This window comes from Erigeron canadensis, chromosome 4 (assembly GCF_010389155.1).
Source record: "Erigeron canadensis isolate Cc75 chromosome 4, C_canadensis_v1, whole genome shotgun sequence".
Taxonomy (NCBI): Eukaryota; Viridiplantae; Streptophyta; class Magnoliopsida; order Asterales; family Asteraceae; genus Erigeron; species Erigeron canadensis.
The window spans coordinates 38,620,618-38,647,203 of record NC_057764.1 but is presented as its reverse complement, the minus strand read 5'-3'; the positions used below and the strand labels follow the sequence as shown (position 1 = coordinate 38,647,203).

The window sequence follows — 26,586 nt, the reverse complement described above, 5'->3', positions numbered from 1 at the left end:
TCTTTAGGCTGAAGCAAAGGTGAATCTATGCTAAATAAAAACAACTCAACTATAAATTCCTTTAGCATCCATTGTACCTTAAGTTTGGTTCCTATCATCTTCTAGAAAATGCATAGATCATCATCGGCCACCATGTTCCGCTCAGACGAGTATTTCCTCAACCTGTCACCACCATGGAAGTCTTCCCAACCACAAGATGATGAGCTGCCCGTGTACAATCCAATCTCTTCAGACGGTACGAAGAAAGAACATTACAAGTCGCCAAGGGAGAAAGCTATTCACGTCATACCCGCTATTTTGTTTCTTTCTGGTTTCATTCTTTGGCTCTTTTCTCATCCAATTGGCAACTTGAAAGAAAGTAGTAGCACTATGTAACGTGGTTCCTGTACTTTGCATATCTTATGAACCATTCGAGGTCACAAATCGAAAATTGAAAGAAATCCTTTTTAGTCAACCACATTACTTGTACCTTACTAGTGTATGATACCGAACTTTTCTAGTGAATTCTTATCCATTTCGTGACCTGGTAAGAGTTTTTCTCTATTCTGATTTATCACAATTTAGCATTTTCGCCCCGGTTATGTATTACTATAACTAATGTCTGCTTTGAGACTAAACCAATTTTAGGATTTGTGATGTGACCTCAAAGAGCTAATAATCGGTTTAACAAGTCTTACTTGGCAGGTTACATTTTAATGATGTCCTTATGATTATAATAATCGATTATTTTCGTTCATATAAGTTTTATCAACTACTATAGTATAAACAAAGTTATTTACGGTCAAAGTTAGTCAACGTGACATTTAAATTGGGACGGAGGGAGTAAATAAAATAAGGGTCGAGGCCTTAAAGGGCATTTTACTCTTGAATTTTTTTAAAAAAACTTCCGTGAAAGTAGTACCTTTGAGTAATAAATCAAATGACGCAACATTAAAAAACTAAAATGACAATGTTGTATCGTTAGATGTCAAAATAAGTGCCTTAAGACTATTAATACAAATAAAAATTGTATTCAAAGAAAAGAGGAGGGTAACTGAAGATGTTATTGGTTAAGGACTTTAATCACAATCTAAATACAGTAATTCGACCACATGTCTTACAGTTTGTTCAGCGGCAGTATTATGCAAGGTCTTGCAATTAGTTTGGTTAGTATTGACCATCTGGTAGAAACTTCTTCGATTATTTGGTAGAAATTTTAATCTCTTGTGGTGAAGACGAAGACTCGAATCTTGACATGAAATAGATTAGTATAATTTTGTGTAATTAAGAGTAGATCTGTAGTTAAAAAGAAAAAGTTTGGGCAGTATTGTTATGTTAGTGTTAAATCTTTAATGTACACTTTTAGCTTCTTTCTAAATTTATCATACGAACATGGTACTCGCGCAATGTGGCGACAGTAGTGGGGAAAAAGGTCTGTTTTATTAGGGATTTTGGGTAGTTACGTACAGAAAAAAAACAAAAAAGTCTAAAGGCAAATAAGGTATTTCGAAGATAAAAATATTTAATGGGGGGTGAGAATTTACTTTATTAGGGAGTAGAGATACAGTAACTTGTGTTAACATACATACATCTTCAATATTACCAAAACTTTTTAAAGTTATTGACTAGATATAAATGTATATCATAAAGGGTAATTGAGTGGGACTTTTGGTCTCAGGTATGCATACCACATAAAACTTAGGGGGGGGGGGGGCGGGGGGCGGAGTGGGAGTTAATAAATTTATCAACCCTCTCAAATTCCATCAATAAAAATCATCCAACTCAATTTAACCATTCAACCCTCTCAACCAACCCTCCCAAACATTTTTGCTGGCGCCCCATAAATTTTTAACCCTCTCAAATTTATTTATTTTTATTTTAAATGAATTCAAACAATTTTATATAAATAACTTATTTAAAGACAATTTTAAATAGAAACAAACTTATCTAAATAATAATTGATTTAAACTTATAAGTTTAATTACTAGATTTGTATATATGTCATATTATAAGGTCTGTTTTGAAAAAAATAGTATTAAATAGAAATAAAAATATAAAAACACACAGCCACACATCACAAGTATCATCATCTTCTTCGTCTGATGTTTACTATACATATATATATATAAATACACACAGCCACAGCCACGACCACATATATATAGAAAAGAAGAAAGAAAAGCAAGAATAATGAATGAAGTTCTGTTGTGGACCCCGCTCCAACCTTCCCTTCTTCCTTCTCTCTCCATTTATCACCAACGGGTATAATACCCAGCCACCATACCGTCAAGCCATAAATTTGGGACCGACGACGGTGTAACCGGCGGTATGACTCCATAAATTCGTCAACCCGCCCTCCACTCCGCCCCCCTTATATCTCATAATCATTATTCTCATACATGAATTATAAAACTTATATCTCATAATCATTATCCTCATATATGAATTATAAGATATTTTTATATGAATGCATATCATATAATCGTTAGATTTGACTTGTCATTTTTTTTATTCATGTGCATCTATTAAAGTTTCATATGTCACCATTTCAACACGTTATGTTACTATAGCTGAATTCGGGCTAGATTAATTAATCTATTAGCTTTTGCCACCTCTAACTAAAATACTAACGTTATGAAGTGCATGCATTATACATTATCATAAAATATTGTCGAAAGATAGCTTCTGATAGATTATAGTATATTTTATTGAAATTCTATATTTCTACTATATAATTTTTTATGTTATGTTATATTATATATAAAAGAGTAAAATATAATGTATTTATAACTAGATCAAAGAATTAAGAAGTACTTTGTTGAATTCTTGTAATTCAATGATTTTTGTTTTTGTGATTTACGGTTGTGGTATGTGGAGTTGGTCAACAAGGTCATGCACGAGATATTTTAAATCAATATATACGCCGCCAATGTGAATATACAATGTTGTGACAGTTAGTTGATGTTTATAACAGTAACAACTATATGTGTTTTGAAAGAAATGGCCAACTCCTTCCCTTCGATATTTATATCGATCTATTTTCAAGTATAACTAATTAAGAGATATATAAACAAATAAACAGAAAGATCTTTTAATGTTTAAATATCTAAAGATGATTTGAATCTAAGACTTCTGAATATCTGATAACTACCGTTTTGGTGGTGATTATATTCAAAAAAGTGCAGCACTTTCCTATTATTTTGTTGCTTATAAACGCATTATATCTTCGTGATCAAACTAGAACCCACAACTTGTTGAAAATACGTTACAAAATACTAATAAAGTTGCAATTACAAGTCGAGATTACATACAAAATGTTCAGTACCCTATAAAAGGTGAGCTGGAAGATTTTAACAAACCACAACAAAGTGCCGGCCGAGTTAAAAAAAAAAAACCCTTAACATGATGAAAAGGCTTTAAAAAACCAAGAAAAAGAGTTGTTGGATTGAACAAATTTTTGCTAACGTGTGAGGGTAACATAATGACATATTGACATAAACTTAGTGGACCAAAAAGCACGTCATCCATTCATAAAGCCACCTTGCATATAATCTGTTACCAAAAGCAATATTATTTGCACATTTCAGTTGCATTCTTTTATTAATGAAGCAACATTTATCATAAAGATATCGGTTATTTCAAATCTGTCAAAAAGCTAGAGTTAAAAGGCGTGATATGGTCAAATTATTCCAATTTGACACACGTACATGGTACACATATGAATTTATAAAAAATGTTGAAAAAAAATAATAAAAATTTAACGATATTTTATCCGGCCTGTTATTACTCTTAAATTACACGAATACATATGATTAGTTGTTGTTTGTGAAAACAAATTTGACAATACTAGCTGTAACACTTTTAGCTACATATCTAGACACCTAGTGTCGATAAATTTCACAAAGATCCTAGGGTCTCGAAAAAATATAGTTAGATATATTGACTATCTTACTATTAAGATATCAAAAAGTAGAATGTGATTTAAATATTTTATTTTTTTCAAGACGTTTTGTTACGAGTTATTTTAATTATTGGAAATCTAAAATACGTAGTAAACGTTTACATCCAAATTCCAAAGTTGGTGTCTTGTTGAAAAATTTGCCATGCGGTAAGACATGGGTAATTATTACATTACGTGGTTGCAAAATAACTATATTATCTTTAAGTAAATGTATTTATATTTAGTGACAAACCAAAAAAAGAACATAGACATGGTCACATGGAAGGAATTCATTTACGAAAGTGATTTTATATTCAAAAACAGTGAATATATTTTTCGAAATAAACAAAACATATAATAGGGAAACTTATTTTGATACGAAAACAAACAAATAGAAATACAAGCAAAGAATATGAGTATACGTATACGTATAATACGTAAACGGTATACGTATAAGATGAAAACAAAGAAATTAAAAGAAAGAATACCAATCTCCTCAACAAAGGCACCAAACCAGAGTCTATTATTATAATACAATTATTATTATTATTATTATTGTAAATGTAAAATTGTATGTATTTCTTATTTTACAATTCTCTTTAACCTTCATTCTCCTCAACAAACTCACAAACAAATTTAATACCAAATTACACATACAAATTTCGTTACAGCCTTCTTTCCACATCCAAAACGGTTAGTGTAATCAATCTATTAATTATAATCTCCATCGTGAATCAATATTTGAAATCATCTTAATTATCGAATTTGAATGAATTAATGAATCTATCTATCTGTTATTAATCTTATTATTATATTATTCATTTATTTATCTATTTGCTCTGCTTATTTCAAGTTATTATAATGTGATTTTGTAACTGCATTTGATTGTTGCTGTTATTTTGATCACCGAGTGTTGGTTTGTTTGGCTGTTCGCTTATTAGTTTATTTATTTATTTATTTATTATTATTATTATTATTATCTGGAGATACCTGATCGTTTTCGAGTTAATCGATACTAAACTGCTTGATGTGATATTTTGCTAATGAATGTGTTTATATAGATTCTCATGAATTTTAGTCATAATAATAAGAATTAATCATTAGTTTTTAATTATATATGTAGAGGTTAATAATAAAGTAATCGTGATGTTGTAGAATCTGTCAACGTTAACAAGTATAACGAGTCGTACAAAATAGTCGTCTTTACGATCGTTTTATTACTGCTAGTTATGTGATCATTATGATTATCAAATTATCATTTTCAAACACTCGTGTACATTTGTTTTCTGTGATTATTTGTATTTCGCTTGAGTTTACACGGTGTATATGTAGGATATTAAGAATGTTATTCGTGTGTGTCTGCTTGTGTGTATGTTTTCTTTTACTCGTAATAAATTAGTTAATGTTTCTTTTTTCTTCGGAAAAATAGGGTCTGTTTAGTTGTAGAAAAGCGAGGGGAAAACGTGTTACAAAACAAAAGGCTGAATTTTCTAATTTATAACTACATTTTTGAAAACTCACTTTTGGATTTTTCAAATATTTTCTATTTCAGAACAGGAAAGTTCTTTACATTCTCATATTTGACAATTGAAAACAACTAAATCTGTTTTCAAAATTTTCAGTGGTTTTCTAAAGATGCAAAACGCCTTTCATTTCCTTGAAAAATGAACACGAGATTTTAGAGCAAATTTTTCCAGTACCGATATACATGATCGTTTTGTGTTTTTCTGATTCTCTTCTATGTAACTATTCCCTTATTCGTGCTTATCACAAACTGCTTTTTATTTACTCTTTAATTGTCTTATTTAACAGGTTCTGAAACCTGAGATTCGGAATAAAACACAAGGTCCGCATCATGAAATATAAGAAGGGAAGTATCGTGGAGGTGTTAACCACAAACGAGCTTCCTTACCATTCTTGGCGTTGTGCTAAGATAGTTTCCCGTAATAGGCAGGACTACACTGTTAGATATAATGTGTATCCTGGTTTTACTAACCAGGAGATAGTAGAATGTGTGTCCACAAAATTTCTTAGACCATGTCCCCCAATAGTAGAATTTTCAGAATGTAGGCCTGGCGATGTTGTGGAAGTGTTTCACGAGCTTTCGTGGAAGATGGCAGTTGTTTCCAAGGCTTTTAGCGAGGACTTGTTTCTAGTCAGATTTGTTGGATCAGTTATAGAGTTTGAAGCAACCAAATCAGAAATCCGTGTGCGACAATCTTGGCAAAATGATGAATGGGTAGTAATTGGCAAGGTACATTTATTAAAAAGCTTTTTGCCTTTTTTATTTTTTATATTCTTTTTCTTTTTCATCTTTGCCTTTTCAACCAAAAATTATGTTTAAGACTGTTCGTAATTTGGGAAAAAAATTCTGTATGACCATTGATCATATTGTCACATTCAGTTCATGTTTTCACTGTCTAAAGTTCTGAACTTTTTATACTACTTGAGTTTAGTTTAGCTGTGTTATGTAGGACTTTAGAATAATGTGTCATGTTGGACTTCCTTGCTAAGAACTTAGCTTATACTTTCTTTAATTTTTGTTTCGCAAGCAGGTTCAAATACTTAGCAAAGATGGACAGTCCAACAAGTTAGCTGAAGCAAAGGGGGCTGTCAAAGGAGATTCCTACATGAAAAGTATCCAGTTTGGTGCTAAGAATGAAAATTTACAGGAATCACATATTGTTTCAGCAAGAACCCTGAAGCGGGGGTCACCCTACTGTCTTTCTCAAGATGAGGTGAATGAAGGAACGGGCCAGAAAGTTAAAATCACCCAAAGAGAAGGTAAACGCCTCCGAGTGCTGATCAAATCACCTGAAAAAGTAAATGTTCCTAACTCTATAGAAATGCCCTCTGAAGATTGCATATACACATACTTCCACAACCGAGCAGCTCCCTTGTATGCAGCTGATGTGGAGAGGGAATATCTAAGTGGTGGGTATAGAAAAAGAAATGATGATGATGATGATACTGTTACGTGTTCTGTTGGTAGTTGCAGTATTAACAGCTATAGTGGGTATGATATTGAGGATCATGAAAGTCATGATAGTGATGCAGAGTCTTTTTGTCAAGAAGGATATCTTGACTTCTCTTTATGCAACAAGGAAGTTGCAGCAAAAATACACAGACTAGAGTTGCAAGCATATCGTTCTACTATTGAGGCCTTACATGCATCAGGGCCCTTAACTTGGGAAAAAGAAACAATGGTAACAAACCTTCGTATGTCACTCAATATATCAAATGATGAGCATTTGATTGAACTAAAAAACTTGATTTCTTCCAGTAGTACTATGCGTATTAGATGACAGGAAAGACCCGGGATATAAGTTTTTGCCCCTTTGCCCTTTAGTTGTATCACCACAGTTTAATTTTCTGTTGGAACTCCTCACATAATTGTAAAAAGCATGTGTTCACATCTTGTGTGTCTATCAGTATAATGAAATACAATGGTATATTGGAAATTTTGTATTAGAAAAACCTTGAGAAATTCATTTTTTTAGATCATGTGTATAAAGTCCATCTTAACTTTTGGTGCATTTTCTTTTAAAGTCATTTATATGTTAAGAGGATCTTCTCTTGCTATTATAGAGGTCACTTATATGGCAATATCCACATTTTTCATTGCAAATTCTCCGTTATAGGGCACAGCTTTATTGCGTAATGCATTCTGTTCATCCTTTATATTATACTGTAATAAGGATGGAGTTGATAAGATTTTGTTGTTTGATTTCATTTGTGCTTTGTATGATATAAGTCTACTTTGCATCATACCATTTGGCATCAAAAGTGGTTTTCTGTTGATATTATTGATGCTTCCCCTTCATTTTCCAGGCCCAAAGTTTGAGGCTTGTACTTTGAATGTATAAGTTGGTGTTGGGTGTGCCACATTCTCTTGGCATGGGATGATGGGGCATGAGCAGAATCAGATCTGCTACAAGTAGCTGATCCGCCTCTCGTGCCATGAATATACTGTCATGATGTGGTATAGTTATCGTCTGTTTCTAAGCTTCAAGTTTGTTTACTTGAAGGATGCAGGTAGAGAAGACTTGGTTTTTACTTGGCATGTTTTAGCTAATAATAATTTAAGCTTAGAGTTTGCTTCTGCCTTTTGTTATTTGAAGTGATTTGCCCACGGGAAAAAATAATTTACACACGTAAGGTACAATATTTTGAAGCTGCTGAATGTGTATGCATTATTTTTTTTTCCCGTAGAAAATATTAACTCCCATTTTTTGTTCCATCCAAGAGCATCAAATATCATTTTGCAAATGATCTGCAAATGGAGTCCTCTAGATGTTATACAATGATTTCAAGATGAAAATTTGATTTAGAATTCTCTGTAAGATGGAAATTCTTCTAAAAGTTTTAGTATTATAATATGACCTTACGATAAGGTTATTAACTATGTACCAGAGTTTGTTGAGTCAATATGGCCTACACCTTAATAGTAGGTCATAGTGGTTGCTTGATGTGCAGGTTGGGGGACACGCTTGGGCTTGGCTTGAACTATTCATCCTTAGTAATGGTTGACCATCAGAAAATTTCTACTGTCTCATTTAGTCATTTTATAAATAATGAATGCCTTTATTATTATGATCATAAAAATGTATAACAATTATGTTGATTTACGAGTAAGACTATAGGGGATTTTATGGATTAAAACTAGACTTTGAGTGGGTTTCACCCGTTTGACCATCCTTCATCGGGATGGACCAACCAAGGCGAATTGAAGATCCATGTTCTTGGCTTCCTAGTTGTATCTCTGCTCGATCTTGATTTAGAATTGTTTGAATGTGCACTTGGCTTCTTTTTAGTGCGCTTCACTAAGCTTCTGCTTCAGATTTGAAAATCGACTTATGCAGTTATGCCCCTACTTTATTATTTATTCTTGCTTTTTTAATCTGCGGTGCTCCTGCTAGGAGTTCTAAATGTACATATACATTATCTACCTGTTTAGATGGGTATACTTGTTGACGTTTGGAGATGTATGTAGATTGTTTAATATTATATAGACTGGTAGACTAGTTTTTTCTTGGTTTGACATTGTAACATTTTCTTTAGTCTTTTTGGTTATCTGTGAAACGTATCCAAATTAGGAGTATGCAAAATAAGTCAGTTCAAGCATAATATTGTAATCTTCTATGCAAAATAAGTCATTTTGGTTTACTGTTTACCCTGGAGAAATCATCCAGTCAATGTGACTTGGTTTCTAAAACACGAGTATCAGGATTGAAAATACTCTTCAGAATTGCGATTCAACCAGTATCTGTTTTCTGATTTGTATGTATGCAGGTTGATGTTCAATCAGAAGCTGTATATACGTTTGGCCTTCTGATTTGTTAAGCAGGTACTTTTAATAGTTACTACAAATTACAAATACCCGATATATGTGCTTGGCATCAACTATAGTAGTTTTTCTATTTAACACCTTTGATATTGATCTCTGGCAGCATGATGAAGTTGCACGTTATTGCAACATGCCTTTGTATTATGAGGTAGTTGTATGATTACAAAAGTGGAAAATGTCATTTCTTCGTTTATATTTGTGACTAATTGTCCTCTTAACAAAGAGATTGTGGCACTTGAAAAGAATGGAGGAGGGAACTAGAAAAGAGGAGTGTGTGTACACACTTTTGGATGATTGCCATTGTTCATAATAACATACACTACTAGTATTGTACTGGTGTGAAATGGCAGTTTATGGCAGTATACAATGGTTTTTAGGTCTTTCTGGAAGTAGTGTACGAGAGGGAAGAGTGGGTGTTCGGTAGCATGAGTATAAGAATCTACAGAGATAAGAGGTATATATAAGGGGTGGAGATGAGAAAATGGGAGAAGGATGTAACCTTATCGCAACGTTCCAGAACATGAAGGATCTATAGCCGTAACAAAATTGAAGGGATAGTTTTATTGGTGTTATGTACGTGAACGTGATATCGAAAAATACATATTACATGTTCAGTGGCGTTGTTATAATTCTACATTTCCACTTGTGAGTTGTGACTCCTTTGTTGCAATATCTCTCTATTCCTAAAAATGTAATAGGTACCGTACAAAAAAAACCGGTTAACCTAACCGATCAATTCAAAAACCGGTTACTAACCGATTTGTACTGTACCGGTTATAGGTTATTATTAACCATAGGTTAGTAACCGATCATCACTTTCAAAACAATAATCGGTTATTAACCGGTTAACCATTAACCGTTTTTTTTTCCAATAATATTAACCTATAACCGGTTAACCTATATATTATCAATAATATTTATATTATCAATTAAGAGGATATTTATATATTATTAATAATCTATATAGTTGTTTGCTTCAGTTAATAATAACCAAAAATAGGTTAACCTATTCGGTTAACCGGTTTTTTTTAACCGTAATCGGGTACCCTGATTAAGGTTTTTTCGTATACCAACCTATTAACTGATATAGTTTAATCGTAATCGATTATTTTTTTTTAAAAAATTAACCGATTTCGGTTACTAAAAAAAATAACCGGAACCGGTTATCCTATTTTTGCACCTCCTCTACTTGTACTTTATTATTTTACATAAATGCATGGTTATCGAGCCTGCCCGCCTGGCGGCCTGGGTGTGGCCCAACTTTTATTACTCTGGGAGTCTGGGGTTTTAAGAAGCCTGGTCCTGAGGTCTGCAGTATGGGCCTAAAAATCCGTGTCCTTGTTAGTTTTCACTTTTCACTTTAAGTAGTTCATTCTTTTTTTCTTTCTTTTTTTTTTATATTCATTTAGATTCTCTTTTTCAAAGTGATTCACATAAAACAATTAAAACTTGTATATTATTGTTGAATTATAAAAATATGATGTTTAAAGGTTTAATAGTTTTATTCATATAAATATAGCAAAATGTTATTAAAAATTAGTAATCAAAGCCTTTTTCTATATAGAAAAATGTATTTCATGTTGGAATTTAAGATTTTTTTATAAAAAAAAATATCAGTAATTATAGATTTGAAACAACGTTATAAAATCAATACTAATAATTGTAACAAGTAAAAATATATAAATCACAAGTCTTGCAGAATTAAGAATTCATATATAATTGTTTCACATTGGCCAATAGTTACGTATAAGTTTAGTAACGTCTATGGTTGATATTGACTAAATCATAATAAATTGACTTTGACAAAGAGTATTGAAAATGAAAATGTAGTTGCCTAATTAACATTTTTTTTTTAAAGGTGTATTTCGACTCAGACGTGGCTAGAGACAATTTTAACCAACTATCGTTAGACCTCGCGAGATCCTGAGCATAAGCTGCAGTCTCTCAGCCCCCTCCTTGTGGAAAATTCCTAGATGGGAAACCCAAAGATTGTGTCAGACGAGACTCGAACCCACAACCTTATTAGAAAACCCACCGGGGTCCCATATAGTGGGAAACATAAACACCCCTGGCACTGGGGTTTAAAATGAAAATAAGTTTTAAGTATTGTGGTATTTTAACCTTTTCTATGTTATAAAAAAAATTTATAATAAGGTTGTAAATGTTTATAAAGAAGTGTATATATATGAAAGTAACATAAAAAAAAAAAAATTTAACACCCACAAATGTAACTAGTAAAAGTGCATAAATGGCATGTCTCATAAAAATTGATAACTCATATATAGTGTCTATTTGACAAGAGGATTTAAAAAAAAAATTTAGTGTTAGGAGATTGGGTTTTGAAAAAAACTCAAGCAATATATATGCATGTGACCATAGGTAAAGAAACTAGTTTTTCACTAGAAATCCTCATTCATTCAAGAGGGAGAACTCGTTTTTTTAAACAATAAAATTAAGTTCAAACATTACTTTTTTATATACCTAAAAAAATTAAAAAAACCTGAACTTTTTCGAGAGTCTCTAACTCGAAGAAATATTTGCTTATGTCAGGATTTAAACCTAAACCTTTAAAGTCTTAGAATCCACAAAATACTAATCCATTTATTTATGGTTTGTAGAGAGAATTAATTTCAAAGGAAAACGACCATTATATTGCTTAACATCATTTTGAGTAGTATTTCCTAGTTAGCTCAAGTGGTTGAGCACCTGCCTTACAAGCAGTAAGTTTTGGGTTTAATGCTTGGAAAGTACATAGGAAGTCCTTTCTATGAAGGCTTGGCTTGGTTATACCCAAGGTTCAAGTCTGAGGGAGCATGGTTTACCCCTATTGATCGTCGTGCCTTCGGACGGATTAGTAGGGAGTTTTCCCCCCATCGGGTATTTGAAATAGGCATTTTCTACTTCGAGGGAGCTCTCTAGCGCAGACCCGGTTAAGATAACGTATGCTAGACCTTCCGCTGTCGAATCACGACACAAAGTTCTCAAGCGAAATTCACCTTTCAAAACAAAAAAAACAAAAAAAAACCCATCATTTTGAGTAATTAAAATTTTATTTTGCTTAAGTTCATTTTAGTGTTACATATCGTAGTAAAATACAAATCTGGACCAGACAAAAACTTCAGGTTTTCATATTGGCATTAATATATGTTTTATTGAAAAAGGAAAAACAATAATGAAGCCACATATCATGAGAAATATCATAAACGATATATTTTAGATCCTTGTGCAAAAGTAAACTCTCTCAAAAAATACAAAAAGAAATGCCCTCCACCACATCATATCATATCATAATAATAAACAAATGAGAGAGGTGTGAGGCAAAAAAGGATGTTATTGCTACTTTTGTCCCTCAATGACTTGACAAAATTTTCAAGTGTCATTCCCAACTCACTATCACACTTCAAGTTTTAAAATCCATTAAAGGCATACTTTAAAGTTCACGTTATTGGGTGGTTTTACACTTTTATTACTACAACTATATGTGTTTGTTGGTTTATGGTTTGTGGTTATATTAAATGAAATGGTAGTAGTATATGTTTATGGCTCTATGATTCGTGATTCCATATGATTAGAAAGTTGGTTACATTTAACTAAGAAAGTGAGGTGAGTCCTACCGGTGATATGTGTAGTACCGAAATTTGGTATATCAAATTCTCCAAAATTGGTGTGGTACCATACCTAGTGATTGTTGAGAATGCATATATAAATGTTTATTTTTACTTCCTTCCCTCTTTTGGTGGTACCGATCGCATGTCACAACGTTAATATTGGCATGTTTTGGTCTATAATTGAGTTTTGTATATTTAACATTTAGTTCTAATAATTTTGGACAATTTTAGTTAGAAGTTATAAATGTTTATTTTATCTTTATTCTTATATATATATATATATATATATATATATAAAAGAGCAACTTCTCTAATTTTTTTTTTTTCAAAAAGAAAACAGATGATGTGACTAGATTTATATATATTCAAAAAGAAATTGCAATATTTCTTCAAATTATTTTTATTTTATCCGTATCATCCATTATCTATATATATTCATTAATTCTATCATACTATAAATGTTTATTTTTACTTCCTTCCCTCTTTTGGTGGTACCGATCGCATGTCACAACGTTAATATTGGCATGTTTTGGTCTATAATTGAGTTTTATATATTTAACATTTAGTTCTAATAATAATTTTGGACAATTTTAGTTAGAAGTTATAAATGTTTATTTTATCTTTATTCTTATATATATATATATATATATATATATTATAAAAGAGCAACTTCTCTATTTATTTTTTTTCAAAAAGAAAACAGATGATGTGACTAAATTTATCTCTTATTCACTAATTTAAACATTTTCATTTAATATACTTATAATAATACCTTAATGCATTATTTACAACATATATAGTTTTCTCGACCTTTAAAATAACAACATTATCCTTTAACATCGATTACTATTACATTCACCACCACACCATTGCCGCCAATCCGCCACCATCATTACTTTTACAACACAGATCTCTCGACCTTTAAAATACTATCTTTATATCTTTTCCTAATGAGTTGAAGTAGATAATGCTGGATAGTAGCAAGGAAATGAAGCAATACCATGTTCCCGTTATATGTCAATATCATGAAAGACCATGTCAATTTCAATTTCGAAGAATGTTATTTGTACAAGGACCACTATTTTAATACAAACGAGCCATGGCTGAGCCGCCGAGCACAAACTTGACCCAACTAAAATTAAAAGAGCTCGAGTAACTGATAGAATAATTTCGGTCATTTACAACTCATATATATATATATACACACATTAATTTCAACCAGTTTCAAACTCTGGGCCTTAGAGTTGTAAATTTTGTTATATCATCCCATTTATTATAAAGGTATAGTCTAAATTAAGAACATGATTGGTAATGGAAGGTGAAGAACCAAGTCTAATCAATATTTTATTTTATTTTATTTTATTTGGTCAAAATTACAACATACTCTTTATTTTAAGTACATATCTGAAGAAATTGCAATATTTTTTCAAATTATTTATTTTATCCGTATCATCCATTATCTATATATATTCATTAATTCTATCATACTATAAATGTAATAAGTAATAACTAAAATGCATTATTCTCAATTTTAAAAGTTATTTTCAAAATTACATTTTTCCCCTTCTTATTAACAAAGCATAAGTAAAAAGTTAACGAGGTTAATTGTGTTTTACATTTCTCTTTGGATTCCGCATATATGATTAAAATAATTCAAATCACTTTAATTGATCATACAGATTTTAAGTTACTTATACGTTTCTTGGGTTCTTTGTTTCTTTTTTATCGTATATACGTTTGGTGTTTTCTTCTGATCAATATTACTAGAAAAATAAACATGCAACAATAATGAACTGTCAAAACTTGGGATCTACAACTTCTCGTAGACTTAGTTGCATGTCTTGTTGTGATTAATGATTTCAGTATACATGTTTTTAAATATTCGAAACGAAGTTTATTATAACAAGACTCGATCAATTAATTGATTAAAACAGTTTAAAACAATCGGTGTTTAGTTGTTTACTTGTAGATTATTATATAATATATAAGTCTGCTTAATTAATTGTACATTATTATTTTTTTTCTCTCTTGTTTTATGTGCAATTCTTGTTTAGGATAAAATAAAATAAACGAACAGAATAAGATAACAAACGTAAATTCTTTTCAAATAATAATAATTGTTATTATTATTATGCATTTTTTATATATAATCTTAAAGACAACTTCCTTAAAAATTGCAACAACTTTTGTACTTGCAAACATTGTTGAATGGGGTTTTAGAATGTTAAATTTGTTCTTTAGTACAACGTGGGAGACATCTCCAAGATTTTATATTAAAAAGCATGCTTACAACAAAAGTTGATCACAAGGTTAATAGATTATTCATATATTTTCATCTTGAGTTATTTTTTATTTTGAATTTAAAAAAAGTAATGTTTGTTTATTTCGAAAGAAGTAAATTGACCACTAAGCATATGATCTTAAGATATTCGATTACTGCTAGTCATGACAACCGCGTCGAACTTTACGTATTAATGGTGTATTGATATATGCATTTGAATTGCTTTCTAGCTGGCATTATATAATGAAAAAAATAAGAGTTTACCTCTGGTGAGATACTCAGATGTATATTTGATACTGACATGTATATTTATTGTATAGGTAAAAAATTCTAGTAATTTGAGAGATAAATTTAAAAAGATGTTAACCACTGAATTAAAAGTAAAAGTCAAAATTAATAATTATTTTTGAATCTTAAGTCTTGATTTTAAATCAAATGTTAAGATTCTCTCAACTTTACTCATCGAGTTGAAATAACTTGCGGAGATTTCTATCCCATTGTATAAGATATTTTTTAACATTTCAAATTTTGAATGGTACGTTAAAAGGAAAAGACGTTAATAATGAATTTACTTAAGACTTGGGTTTAATTCAAGTTGTACCAAATGTTCAGAAAATTATTTTAACTAGCTAGCTAGCTAGAAGCGCGCCCATTTTCGGCATTCTCGTGAGATCGGTTGGTATACTGGAGGATTGACAACGTAGTGGAAGGGGGCACCCTGCTCATTCCCTAATTATCATCCCTTGTAATTGTTTCGTCGTACCTTTACTAATTGTACGTGTCCTTGCCTTTTAAGATTCTTTTACTACATCATATACGTACTGCTCGCTCTGGACTATATATATTTCAACTTATTGCGACCTAACGTTGTCATGCTTTTGTGACATTATTAGATTCTTAGTACAACTAATTGGAGCTTTCAATGTACAAATATCAAGCAATTACACTATATTGGCCGCGAAAGTAATTACCTAACAAATATGTCTACTTTGGAAAACACAAGGTACATCTTATATATTGTTGATATGTGGCTAAAAAAATATGTAAATGCAAGAAAACTTAGGTACGTTTTAATTCATTGTAGAAAACGTTGGTTTAGTTAAGATCGAATTTCGATATACCACATTGCTAAAGGTACGTGTAATATATATATGTAGACATGTTTTGTATATGTATCTGTCTGTAGTAGAGAACGTACATTAATTAATCATATGAAATCGCGAATAATGTTTCGTGCATTATGGGTTCTCTTTGCACATTTTGTACGTTAAATGAAGATATGTATATATTTTTACTGCATTACTTTTGCAGCATCCTCATTATTGTTTCTTCCTGAATTTTAGGTACTCAACCCACTATATAAATTTCTTTTCTAAGTGTGTTTAACGTTAACATACCTCTCTCTCACACACACACACATATATATAAATCTATATAGATATAAATTACTATCTTTAGTTAACAACCTAGTCTTTAATTTAATTCGAATTTATATAAATCACATTCACATATACTTAACACAATGGGTTCAGATATAAACAATATAGTCATATACTTTTTTTTAGAGTCCTTGAGCTTTAACTCAATTGTTGAAAGATCATCCCCCTTGCAAAGGGTTTTGTGTTCAAGCCTTGGGGAGGACATACGTTGGAATTACGTCCCTTTGTGAATTATGAATGCTTGACTTAGGTATACTCAGGTTCAAGTCTGAGGGGGCAGAGTTTACCCCTATTAATCGTCGTGCTTTCGGGCGGATTAGTTGGAGGTTTTCTCCCATCGGGTATTTGAAATAGACATTTCTACTTTGAGGGGGCTCTCTGACGCGGATCCGGTTAAGACAACGTATGCTAAATCTCACGCTGTCGAATTGCGACACGAAGTTTCCAACAAAATTCACCTTTCAAAAAAAAAAAAACTTTTTGTAGAGCCATATGGACATAAAGGGTGTTTGGTGAGAGAGAATCGTGAAGAATGAAAATTTAAGAGAGGATAAAAATAGTGAAAATATAAATGAGTTTTTGAACTAGATAATGAATTCTATTTGATACACTTATAGAAAATGAATATAAAAAAATACAAAATATTAGTTATAAAAAAACTAATACATACAAAATCATCAAAAAATAAAAAATGAAAAAATTTATTCTCACACATTCTACAATTTATAAAGAATGGAGAGAATAAAAATAATTCGATCTTAATTCTTCATTCTCATTTGCATTAACAAACAAAGTAAGTCTTTTTAATTTCTTTTCTCTTTTTTTTTTTATTCCGTTAAACCAAACACCTTCTTAGGATAAAAGGCATGTGTGAGTTTTTCTAATATGTATCCACTAAAGGAGGTGATAAATCTACAACAACTATTAGCCATCTACAACTAATGTACATATTTTACTGCACAGTTTACAACTGAATAAAACATATATTGTCATGAATGACAAATAATGGTTGTAGATATATCATTTCCCATCCACTAAACATAAGTGTATAATGTAAAGTCACTTTTCTTAAAATATAGAAGTCATTTGTTTACAAATGATAAATTTTAGGCTTTATTAATGTTTTTATAAAATGATTTAGAAATTTTTTGTAATTAATTGCTCATAAACATATACGCTCAGTGGAGATGTACAAGTTCAAAAATTCTTTATAATAATAAATATATAAAAAAGAAAAAACAATTCGAGGCACTCATCACATAGAAGTAGAAGTTACTATATACATTTGATATAAGCGCAAAAATGAATATCTAACTAGCATGCACAAATATAAACATTTGTAGCAATTACATGGCATTTTGTACTTGAGGGGCCATGATAGATATTACAGCGAACTAACTGGATAGAAATAAAAATAAGCATATAATATACTATATAATCCCTAGGCTTTCATTATTTACGATTTGATGTGGCTTTCATTTTGTCCTCTTGCGTTCAATTTTGTGTGCCTCTATAGTGGACATAGGGTCCACACACACAAGTACACTAGGCCATACAACTGCAGGCTAATAACTTTATGACAAGTGATCACCAATATTTGTGCTTGGATCCGATCGTACATTTTTGAAGATAATTGGAGCACCATATTGTGGGTAAAGTAGCATTAGAACAGTCGGGGCATGTTGATACTTTGGAGACAACTCAAAAGAGAATCTTTGTAAAATCATCGCAAGAGTCAATTTTGCTTGTAATATTGCAAGATTTTGTCCTATGCAAGTTCGAACACCAAGCCCGAATGGAATGAAGGCTACCGGATGTTTAGCTGCACGAGCTACACCATCCGAGAACCGGTTTGGGTTAAACTCATTAGCATCGTCTCCCCATATGGTTTGATCATGATGCACGGCCAAGATTGGAATTAGAAGCTCGGTGCCACGTGGGATCTTGTACCCTCCTAATTCGACATCGTTTTTTGATCGTCTAATCGATGCCACAATTGGAGGATATAGTCTCAAGGATTCGTTTAGTATCATTGTCAACTACATGAAAACAAGGAGGTTTATCAGGATTTACTCTTTTAATTAATATCCATGACAAAACATTAGTGTGAATCATGAGGTGTTTGAAAGTGATAAATTAGGGAGTCTCAATAATTTAAAACATACCAACGGGCATTGGTTGTACCTTACAACCTCATATAATAATTGATAGATGATAATATCTAAACTAAATATACGTTAACAAATAATTCATATATGAACTCAAACTCACATTTTTTTTTTTTATTCATTGTATAATGAATCCAAATTTTCAACACTCTTGTGTGTTACCATGAAAACCATGATAAATCTACAACTAAACCAAACATCATACATTTATTTTGATATGCAATGCAAAAACTAAACATGAAATATAAATAGTATTCCCTTGGGTTAAAATTAAAAAATAAAAAACACCTAACTTTTTTATTATTTTAAAAACATAATTAGTATTGGAATCACCTCGAGCTTGGTAAGTTGCACTCAGGGTAGACTATATTATCTTAACTAAGCATGTATCACCGTAAAGTGGCTTTGAAAGAAAAAATTTAACTCACATAGTCACATGTCAATCTAAAGGTTCGAACTCATGATTTGTAAGTAAAATTATTATTATTATTATTTTTTTGAAATGTGTCATCGTAGTATGATCAGATAATCTCAACTCAAACCTCTCACATGTTTTTTGAAAGAAGAAGGAAAAAGATAAAATAATTATTATCCATATATCGTAGTAGCTAGCTAATACATAATGGGAGGGAGATGGGAGAATTAAATACCGTTTTAAGCTTGGAAACACAATCTTTGGTTGGGATATCACATGGTCCGCATACATTAAGCACTTCGTCACGTGCTATCACCTGCCATTGTGGGTGCATAGCTAGCAAAACAGTGGTCCACGTCAGCAAGTTGGTTGTCGTCTGTTCTCCGGCAAAGAAAAAACTCTTGCATTCTTCTGCTATGTCACGTGCCGTGATTGCCGGTGAAGAATTCCATATATCTTCTTTTTTACTACTACTCGCTGCCTCAATCATAAGCCCAAGTAAATCTTTGGGCCCATTTTCTATTTTCACCTTTTCTTCATTAGTCTTTTCCATCCTTGTCTCAATTACCTTCATTAAGTTTTTCTTAATTTCTTTTTGTAATTTCCATGATTCTCTATTCCTTTTTGTTGGTATGAACCTAGCGAAATTTCCACAAATTAAGGAAGTTTAGATAAATGTTTACCTTTTAAACTTGATGTAAGAAGTATAACTAGCAGCCCACGACTCATATACAGATAAAACGTTCCTTTTTTTTCGAAGAGACTAATAACATTAAGAAAATGTGGATTTACAATTTTATGTTAGAGATAATTAATGTATGTTAATCATGAGTGTGTTTTTAATTTTAAAAACTTATATATATATATATTGAATTTAAGTGACATGCATAGTAGAATATAATGGCCATGTTTATATATCAAAAGACTAGCTAGCTACTAGAAAGTTATTGTGTAGACGATTAATGAAAATATATAATCATAAACCATGCATGTTACAAATGATCATGCAATTTGATATAGTATGACTTTGGCATGCATGTTTTGACTATGAAATTAGTAATTAATATTAGGCGAGTAATAAATAATGACATATAATATAAAAACGTTTTGAACATGTGTAGACACTTTTTAAAGAAATTATTAAGTTGGAACAATGTTAAGGGTGAGTTTGTGATAGATGCATACCTATAACATGGGAAGGAAAGTTTTTGAAAGGCTTCGGAAGTCAACACCATTTGTCGAGCTTGTAATTGAAAAATATGTTTTCCATCTTCATAATTGTTGCCGAACGCGGTCCTAGTCATTGTCTCCTCGGTTAGGTTTTGGTACCATTGAGACACTTCGATTTCCACCTCCCCAGAATCCGACATTATGCCTAACCATTTGTCTAGCATTTTCATCACGCTACTCGTTGTCACCGGCACCAATAACTATAATTAATTAAGAAACATTTTTTTTATATATATATATAAATATAAGTATTCATAGTATATATTAAAAGTAAAAATAAGTAACTGAAAGTAGAAAATTGTACTTTGAGATTGTCCATGTGAAATGTGGGAGTGATGATTTTTCTATGGAGAGCCCATTTTTCACCTTTGAGGCTGAGGAGACCATCACCTTCAAGTTGTTTGATAAGTGGGTGAGCTTCATTTTTCTCATACATTTCTGATTTTGAACAAAATACTTCTCGAATGAGGTCGGGATCAGCAATGGTGAGACGAGCCATCGGTCCGAACCAGATAAGAAATGTTGGACCTAAATAAATATATATATATATATATATATATGTGTGCATTATTAACAATTAATCCATATCAATTCAACACTACCGTTTAATAAAACGATCATATAAAATGTGACAAATAATATTTGCATGAAATGACCGAATACAAGCAAGAACAAAACAGCTATAGAAGCTAGAAATAGTAATAATCAAGTTGAAGTAAAAAATCTAAAAAGAAGCACAAGGACACATAGAGAAACATAATAAAAACAAATATACCTCTAGCATTAATTTCAAAAGTAATTTTTATTTTATCTTTTCATAAATAATAACAACTGTTATGATAGTGATACTGATAATAAATAGTGCATAATGTGATCAACAAGTATCTTCTTGAAATTAACACACCATATGACCTTTATAATGGACATAGTTTGTGTATTAATCCATATATATTAACATTGATTCATGTGGATTATACATATACACCCATGTGCTGTACATATATGTCTATGCCATCCAACCAAAGAAATAAAAAAAACACTAAGATTTATTGAAAATCCAAGTCAAATATGAGCAAGAAGAGAAAAACTCAATGAAATCAATCTGAGGAACAAAACTATTATAAAACAAAAAAACTCTTTTATATATAAACTTTCTTAATTAGCCCAAAGCATATTCTCAATATATATGCTTCAAGATTTTTCATGATGTAGAAAACCATGAACAACCCATCTGTGTGAATATCATGAATATAACTTAATGATATATATGATCTATTTATTAGTAGATGTATTCATGATAATTGATACTTTAAAGATCATAAAATAATTTATTTTTTTAAAAAAAGGAAGAAGATAATTGTAGTAAGTACATACCATAGATTTTATTCCAATGATGGTAGAAAGAGAGGACTCTAGAGAGTATATTGTGAGAGAAAGGCAAAGGCATGGGTTTTGAAGAAGCCTTCACCATTAAACTCACAATTTCTTTGGCATTGCCAATTAAGAAGCAATATGGAGGTCCCTTTATGCCTTGTTTCCCAAAATGCTTTTCAATCTTCTTTGGTTTCCACCATAACAACATATAAACCTTCACAACCAATACTAATAATACAATCAACAATATTATTATGAACATCATCATCATCATCCTCATCCTCCTTTCTCTTCTTTCACTTCTCCTTTTCTCTTTCTAAAATGAATGTCTTTTGGAGGCTTTTATGCAGCTTTTGTCTTTTTAAGTTTGAGTAAAGTTATATAACTGGTCCCTTGACTATCTACGTTTTGAACTTTTAGTCCATTGAATTATTAGTTTTGCTTGAATATTCCTAAATGAGGACCTTTTTTCTTACACCCGGTGTTCTATCTAAAACATGAAGTTGAGCCAATGAGAATTTCCTCACATGGGAATGCACTATTTCTGCAACTCGTAAAAAAAATATAATTTTTTTTTTTACTTATAATGGATATGCACGTACCACGTAGCTCTAGAAAAAGTAATGCTCTCATTCTTAGAAAAGAAAAATGTAACTACACAAAAAATAAATAATTGGAACACGAAACTACATAGCTATATATATATCCTTAGGCAAGCACAACGTTATGAATAAATAATGTATCACATCAAGTAATCAAAATATCAGCCATTCCAAAAAAAAAAAAAAAATTAAAAATATCAAATGTTAGATGCTTGAGACATTAATAAACGTGGCATCGATTGGATGATCACATGGTGACTAAGCAACATCCCTTGTCCTATATACGTGGAAGTGTGGAACTTAGTTGAAACAAAATGGGCTCGCCAAGTTGTAATAGCAAAATTGGAACTTCAAACTCTTTTAATAATGGAGAAAGAATGTTACGATATAATAATAAGATTTTTTAAAGATTTATCATCGTGATTAATGATTATAAGCATTGAAAGGAATACTTTATTTTTTTGGTTAAATTAAAATTGATAGATTAACCGATATCCACATCTGTAAAACATATGACTTGGCTTTCACCCGTTAAATCAATTACAATACCTCATATCAAAAGTGTTTTACACATCATTGATACCAAAGACTAAATGGTAAAAAAAAATGTGGGTTTTTTGTGCTTAATGATGAATTTATATTATCTACACGAACGGTAAAAATTTTACTTCACCAATAAGTATTAGATAGATTATCTTAAAACATTTTTCAAATCTTTCTCTCTATATAAAATAACATAGGTAATGAAATAAAAAGAAAGTTTCATGATATATATGCAATCATCATTAAGTAATAGTAATATTAAACTTGCGTGATACACGCACGATGTAGTTGTAACCAACAGTTTCTAATAAATTTTGATTTATCTGATGGGGTTAACTTAGAAAAATTTACCAATCTCTCTTGGGCCATGTTGGCTCGAAATTATGGAAATTCTACCTAGAAAATTATTTGTATTTTAAGGGATAATGGACTAAAATGTTTAAAGATTCTCTACGTAATGACTAAAAATGTTAACAGTTGAAAGTACGGATACCATAATTGTAATTCACAGAATATTTCTCTTGGACTTTATGTAAGGTAAGCTGCTTCTTGTGATCTTCCGTCTGTTCCACTCTTATAAAATTGAATTATATATTACGGGTAACAATAACAAGTTTATATATACACGCGTTTCATTCTTCTATAAATTTTGATTTACAGAAATTAATTAAAATATATTTGACCAGTTTATTCAAAGTTTATTTCCTTGTCATCTATATTTTTATAAATATAAAAATAAAACATAATAATTGTGGGTCATAGAACAATTTAATATTTTTACTGATAAAATGTATTTCAACAATATTTTTTTAATTATCACTAAAGGTTTTTTAAATATCAGTTTACAAAACAAAAGATCATTGTCTTTAAATTCTAAATTATGAAATTTACCAAAAATCATGTCACATTTGTTTCCATATGTATTATGTAAATAAAGAGTCTATTTAGAAAATAATTCTAAGGGTTGTTAGTTAATGTGCATGTAATAGTATTTTACCATAAAAATTCAAGAAAATGCTTTTTGATATAAAAAGTACAATTTACTATGAACGTTATTACAGTTTTTAGTTTTTTTCTTAAATAACTAATAAATCACATAATTGACCAAATAAAACTTGCGTGAATGTTTAGAATAAAATACATTTTTTTTAAGTTAGTTTTGATTTAGACGTGCTAAAAGCAATTTTAACCAGCGATTTATTGGACCTCCAACCCCATCCTTATGAAAAATTTATTGAGATGAGAAACCGAATACTCGAAATTGAGACCTTTGGAGAAAACTCACATTTGGGGCCCACATAGTAATTTAGAAAATACACATAACCAATCCACCTAAGTTGAGTTAGTTTAGAATAAAATACATGACTCCTCAAAACTTTTCTAATTATTCACCTTATAAATGTAAGAAGTTAGGCTCGAATCTATTGAAATTTACACCATAAAGTATCTCATCATACACATTACTATTATCAACCAGTATAAAGTTCAGGTTTGCCAATGAAAATTGTGCAAGATATTAAGTCACTTGGTTTTTTATGGTATAAGATTACATTAAAACGGTATTCTTTTAGTTAGGATCATTGATGTAATTTCGATGTAATGTATATGTTGTAATTGTTTAGGCATAAGGGCAAGTTACGAGATCCGTGTGAATAAAAGTTACTTTTCAAAACATTAAAATCACTATACAAAGTCGGTGGTCTTAATAAAGCCACGACATGTCTCCGCAGTCGTCGTCATCTTCATAAATATTAAACATTATAAAATAATATATTTTTCACCGTTAAAAAAAAGTTGTAAAATTATATAAAAATATATTGTATTCTCTGATACCGTAAGTTTCAACATATCTCTAAATATTTAATTTAATAGACAATAATTGTTTAAGAAATTAAAATTAAACTTCGTAATACATAGATAATATGAGCTAATGGCTTAAACCCTAGTGGTCAGAAGTATTTTCTAAAACCAATATGTGGACACCAAGGTGAATCTACCTAAGGACTTGGATTCGAGCCTTTGGGTTTCATCTCAAAGGTATTTTTCATGAAGAGTGGGTCAGACGTCTGGAAATATCTTGTTAAAATTGTCTGCAACACATATGAATCGGAATTAATTTTGGAAAAAAAAAAAAAGAAAGAAAGAAAAGGGATAAATAATATGGATACTTCCCGTTCTTCTGAAAAATTCAAGGTCTACACAAGGTTGAACGACGACAATCTTTTAGTTAGTTGAAACTTGAAACAATCAGGAATTCTCATGTTCCTTTACACTCAGATATCGAATGTATTGGTCAAAGTAAAACGACTTCGCGGTCAATGCTGGCGGACGCGTACATTAATAGCAAACGAAAATTGTTAGATTATTCCAAAATTTCATTGATGTTAGAAGACCTTAACGGTTAAAAAATAAAATAAATATGTACGTTGTTTATCTGAGTTTAAACAAACTAACAAATTTTTTTTACTAACTTGTGTTGGCAAAACCCTTAAACAGATAGTGAAGACTAAAATTATGTCTAATCAATTAGGCACTTTAAGGGGGAAAATAACACTTTAGCGCTTAATTAGATGTAATGTAATTACATATTGGAAAATGGCATTCAGTTGACGGTATATATGAACGTATACGTAACACTTCAAACTAAGATCCACGGTTGAACTTTTAGTCTTTTACACGAGTCATAATCAAGTTATGCATATCAAGCTCAAAGAAGTAGCACTATCTTAAATGCCAAAAAGCTATATATGACAACAACATCTCAAAAAGATATGGATAAGTGTGATGTTTCAAATAATAATATGCGATGTATGGTAATTTTATTTTGAGTTTTGCCACATAAAATATCTATCATTAAATTTAAACTTTTGATATAAAAGATATAATTTTTTTTTTTACATGTTAAATGCAACGCTAAAAACTACATATGATATTTTTTTCATTTTATGTAAATCTTTTTTTTTTCATACCAAACATTAATGATATAATTGTCAAAACTTATAAACATATCGTCGTCTGTTTTTAGAATTTTTTACTTTTAATAGACAAATTATATTCGTGAAACAAAGTCTGTCAAAAAAGATTCAACCGATAGTCTAGTACTCAATCTTAAAAGTAATTTAGCTTAATACGTAATTAAAAGATACATATTATTATATTAACATGTCAAATTATGTATTTTAGGAGTGACACATGTATAAATTTGTAGGCCAGCTGGTTTTTCAACTAATTTGGAAAGTTGTTTTTTCATGAGCATAGTAATTAATGAATATGTTGGTTAACAGTTCTTCTTGTGGGCTTGAGGGGTAGGTGCAAAGAGGAGAGTGATATTGGAATGTTGCCATCAAATTTATACATATGGGAACAGGGGTTTGTAGATGAGGGGGCTCCTTTGCTTTTGGGTAGGGAATTATGCTTTGGTGCATCCAAACAAGCACTACCCCACATAAGGGCAACCACTCTCTAATCTTGTCCTAATATTCCAAAGACATGTTTGGGCTATGTGCCCTTCATTCTTCCCACAAAAATTTTCATAAATCTTCTTTTCTTTCCAGAATTAAAATATAAAAATTTTAACATCTCGATAAAGTATGAAACAATCGAAATCATCATAATATATAAAAAGAAGGTTTTGCTAATTACAAATTAAGGAATTAAATT

General features: G+C 30.8%; 2 protein-coding genes across 3 annotated transcripts; one reads left to right on the top strand and one right to left on the bottom strand.

Moving 5' to 3' along the window:
- Positions 1-4,514: 4,514 nt before the first annotated feature.
- LOC122594938 lies at positions 4,515-9,895 on the top strand. 2 transcript variants are annotated; one of them, XR_006323156.1, is made up of 5 exons: positions 4,515-4,612; positions 5,732-6,173; positions 6,475-7,125; positions 7,751-9,266; positions 9,370-9,895. XR_006323156.1 is itself a non-coding variant. In XM_043767225.1 (3 exons), the coding sequence occupies exons 2-3, from the start codon at positions 5,775-5,777 to the stop codon at positions 7,222-7,224; spliced, it is 1,149 nt and encodes a 382-aa protein (XP_043623160.1). In that variant the 5' UTR covers positions 4,516-4,612; positions 5,732-5,774; the 3' UTR covers positions 7,225-7,455. The 2 variants fall into 2 exon arrangements, 1 of the variants encoding a protein (XP_043623160.1); XM_043767225.1 differs by lacking the exons at positions 7,751-9,266; positions 9,370-9,895 and having other exon boundaries at positions 4,516-4,612; positions 6,475-7,455.
- A 7,954-nt stretch (positions 9,896-17,849) lies between these two features.
- LOC122596328 (cytochrome P450 734A1) lies at positions 17,850-22,205 on the bottom strand. The gene is made up of 5 exons (XM_043768881.1): positions 21,782-22,205; positions 20,712-20,935; positions 20,363-20,607; positions 19,413-19,815; positions 17,850-18,633 (listed from the first exon to the last, which is right to left on the bottom strand). The coding sequence occupies exons 1-5, from the start codon at positions 22,059-22,061 to the stop codon at positions 18,169-18,171; spliced, it is 1,617 nt and encodes a 538-aa protein (XP_043624816.1). The 5' UTR covers positions 22,062-22,205; the 3' UTR covers positions 17,850-18,168.
- Positions 22,206-26,586: the final 4,381 nt, after the last annotated feature.

Coding starts and splice junctions, on each gene's coding strand:
- LOC122596328 (XM_043768881.1), bottom strand. CDS start 22,061: ATGAGGATGATGATGATGATGTTCATAATAATATTGTTGATTGTATTA. Junction 20,936..21,781: donor TCATTGGAATAAAATCTATG/GTATGTACTTAC, acceptor ATATTTATTTAG/GTCCAACATTTCTTATCTGG. Junction 18,634..19,412: donor GTGTTTCCAAGCTTAAAACG/GTATTTAATTCT, acceptor GTTTTCATGTAG/TTGACAATGATACTAAACGA.
- LOC122594938 (XM_043767225.1), top strand. CDS start 5,775: ATGAAATATAAGAAGGGAAGTATCGTGGAGGTGTTAACCACAAACGAG. Junction 6,174..6,474: donor AATGGGTAGTAATTGGCAAG/GTACATTTATTA, acceptor TTTCGCAAGCAG/GTTCAAATACTTAGCAAAGA.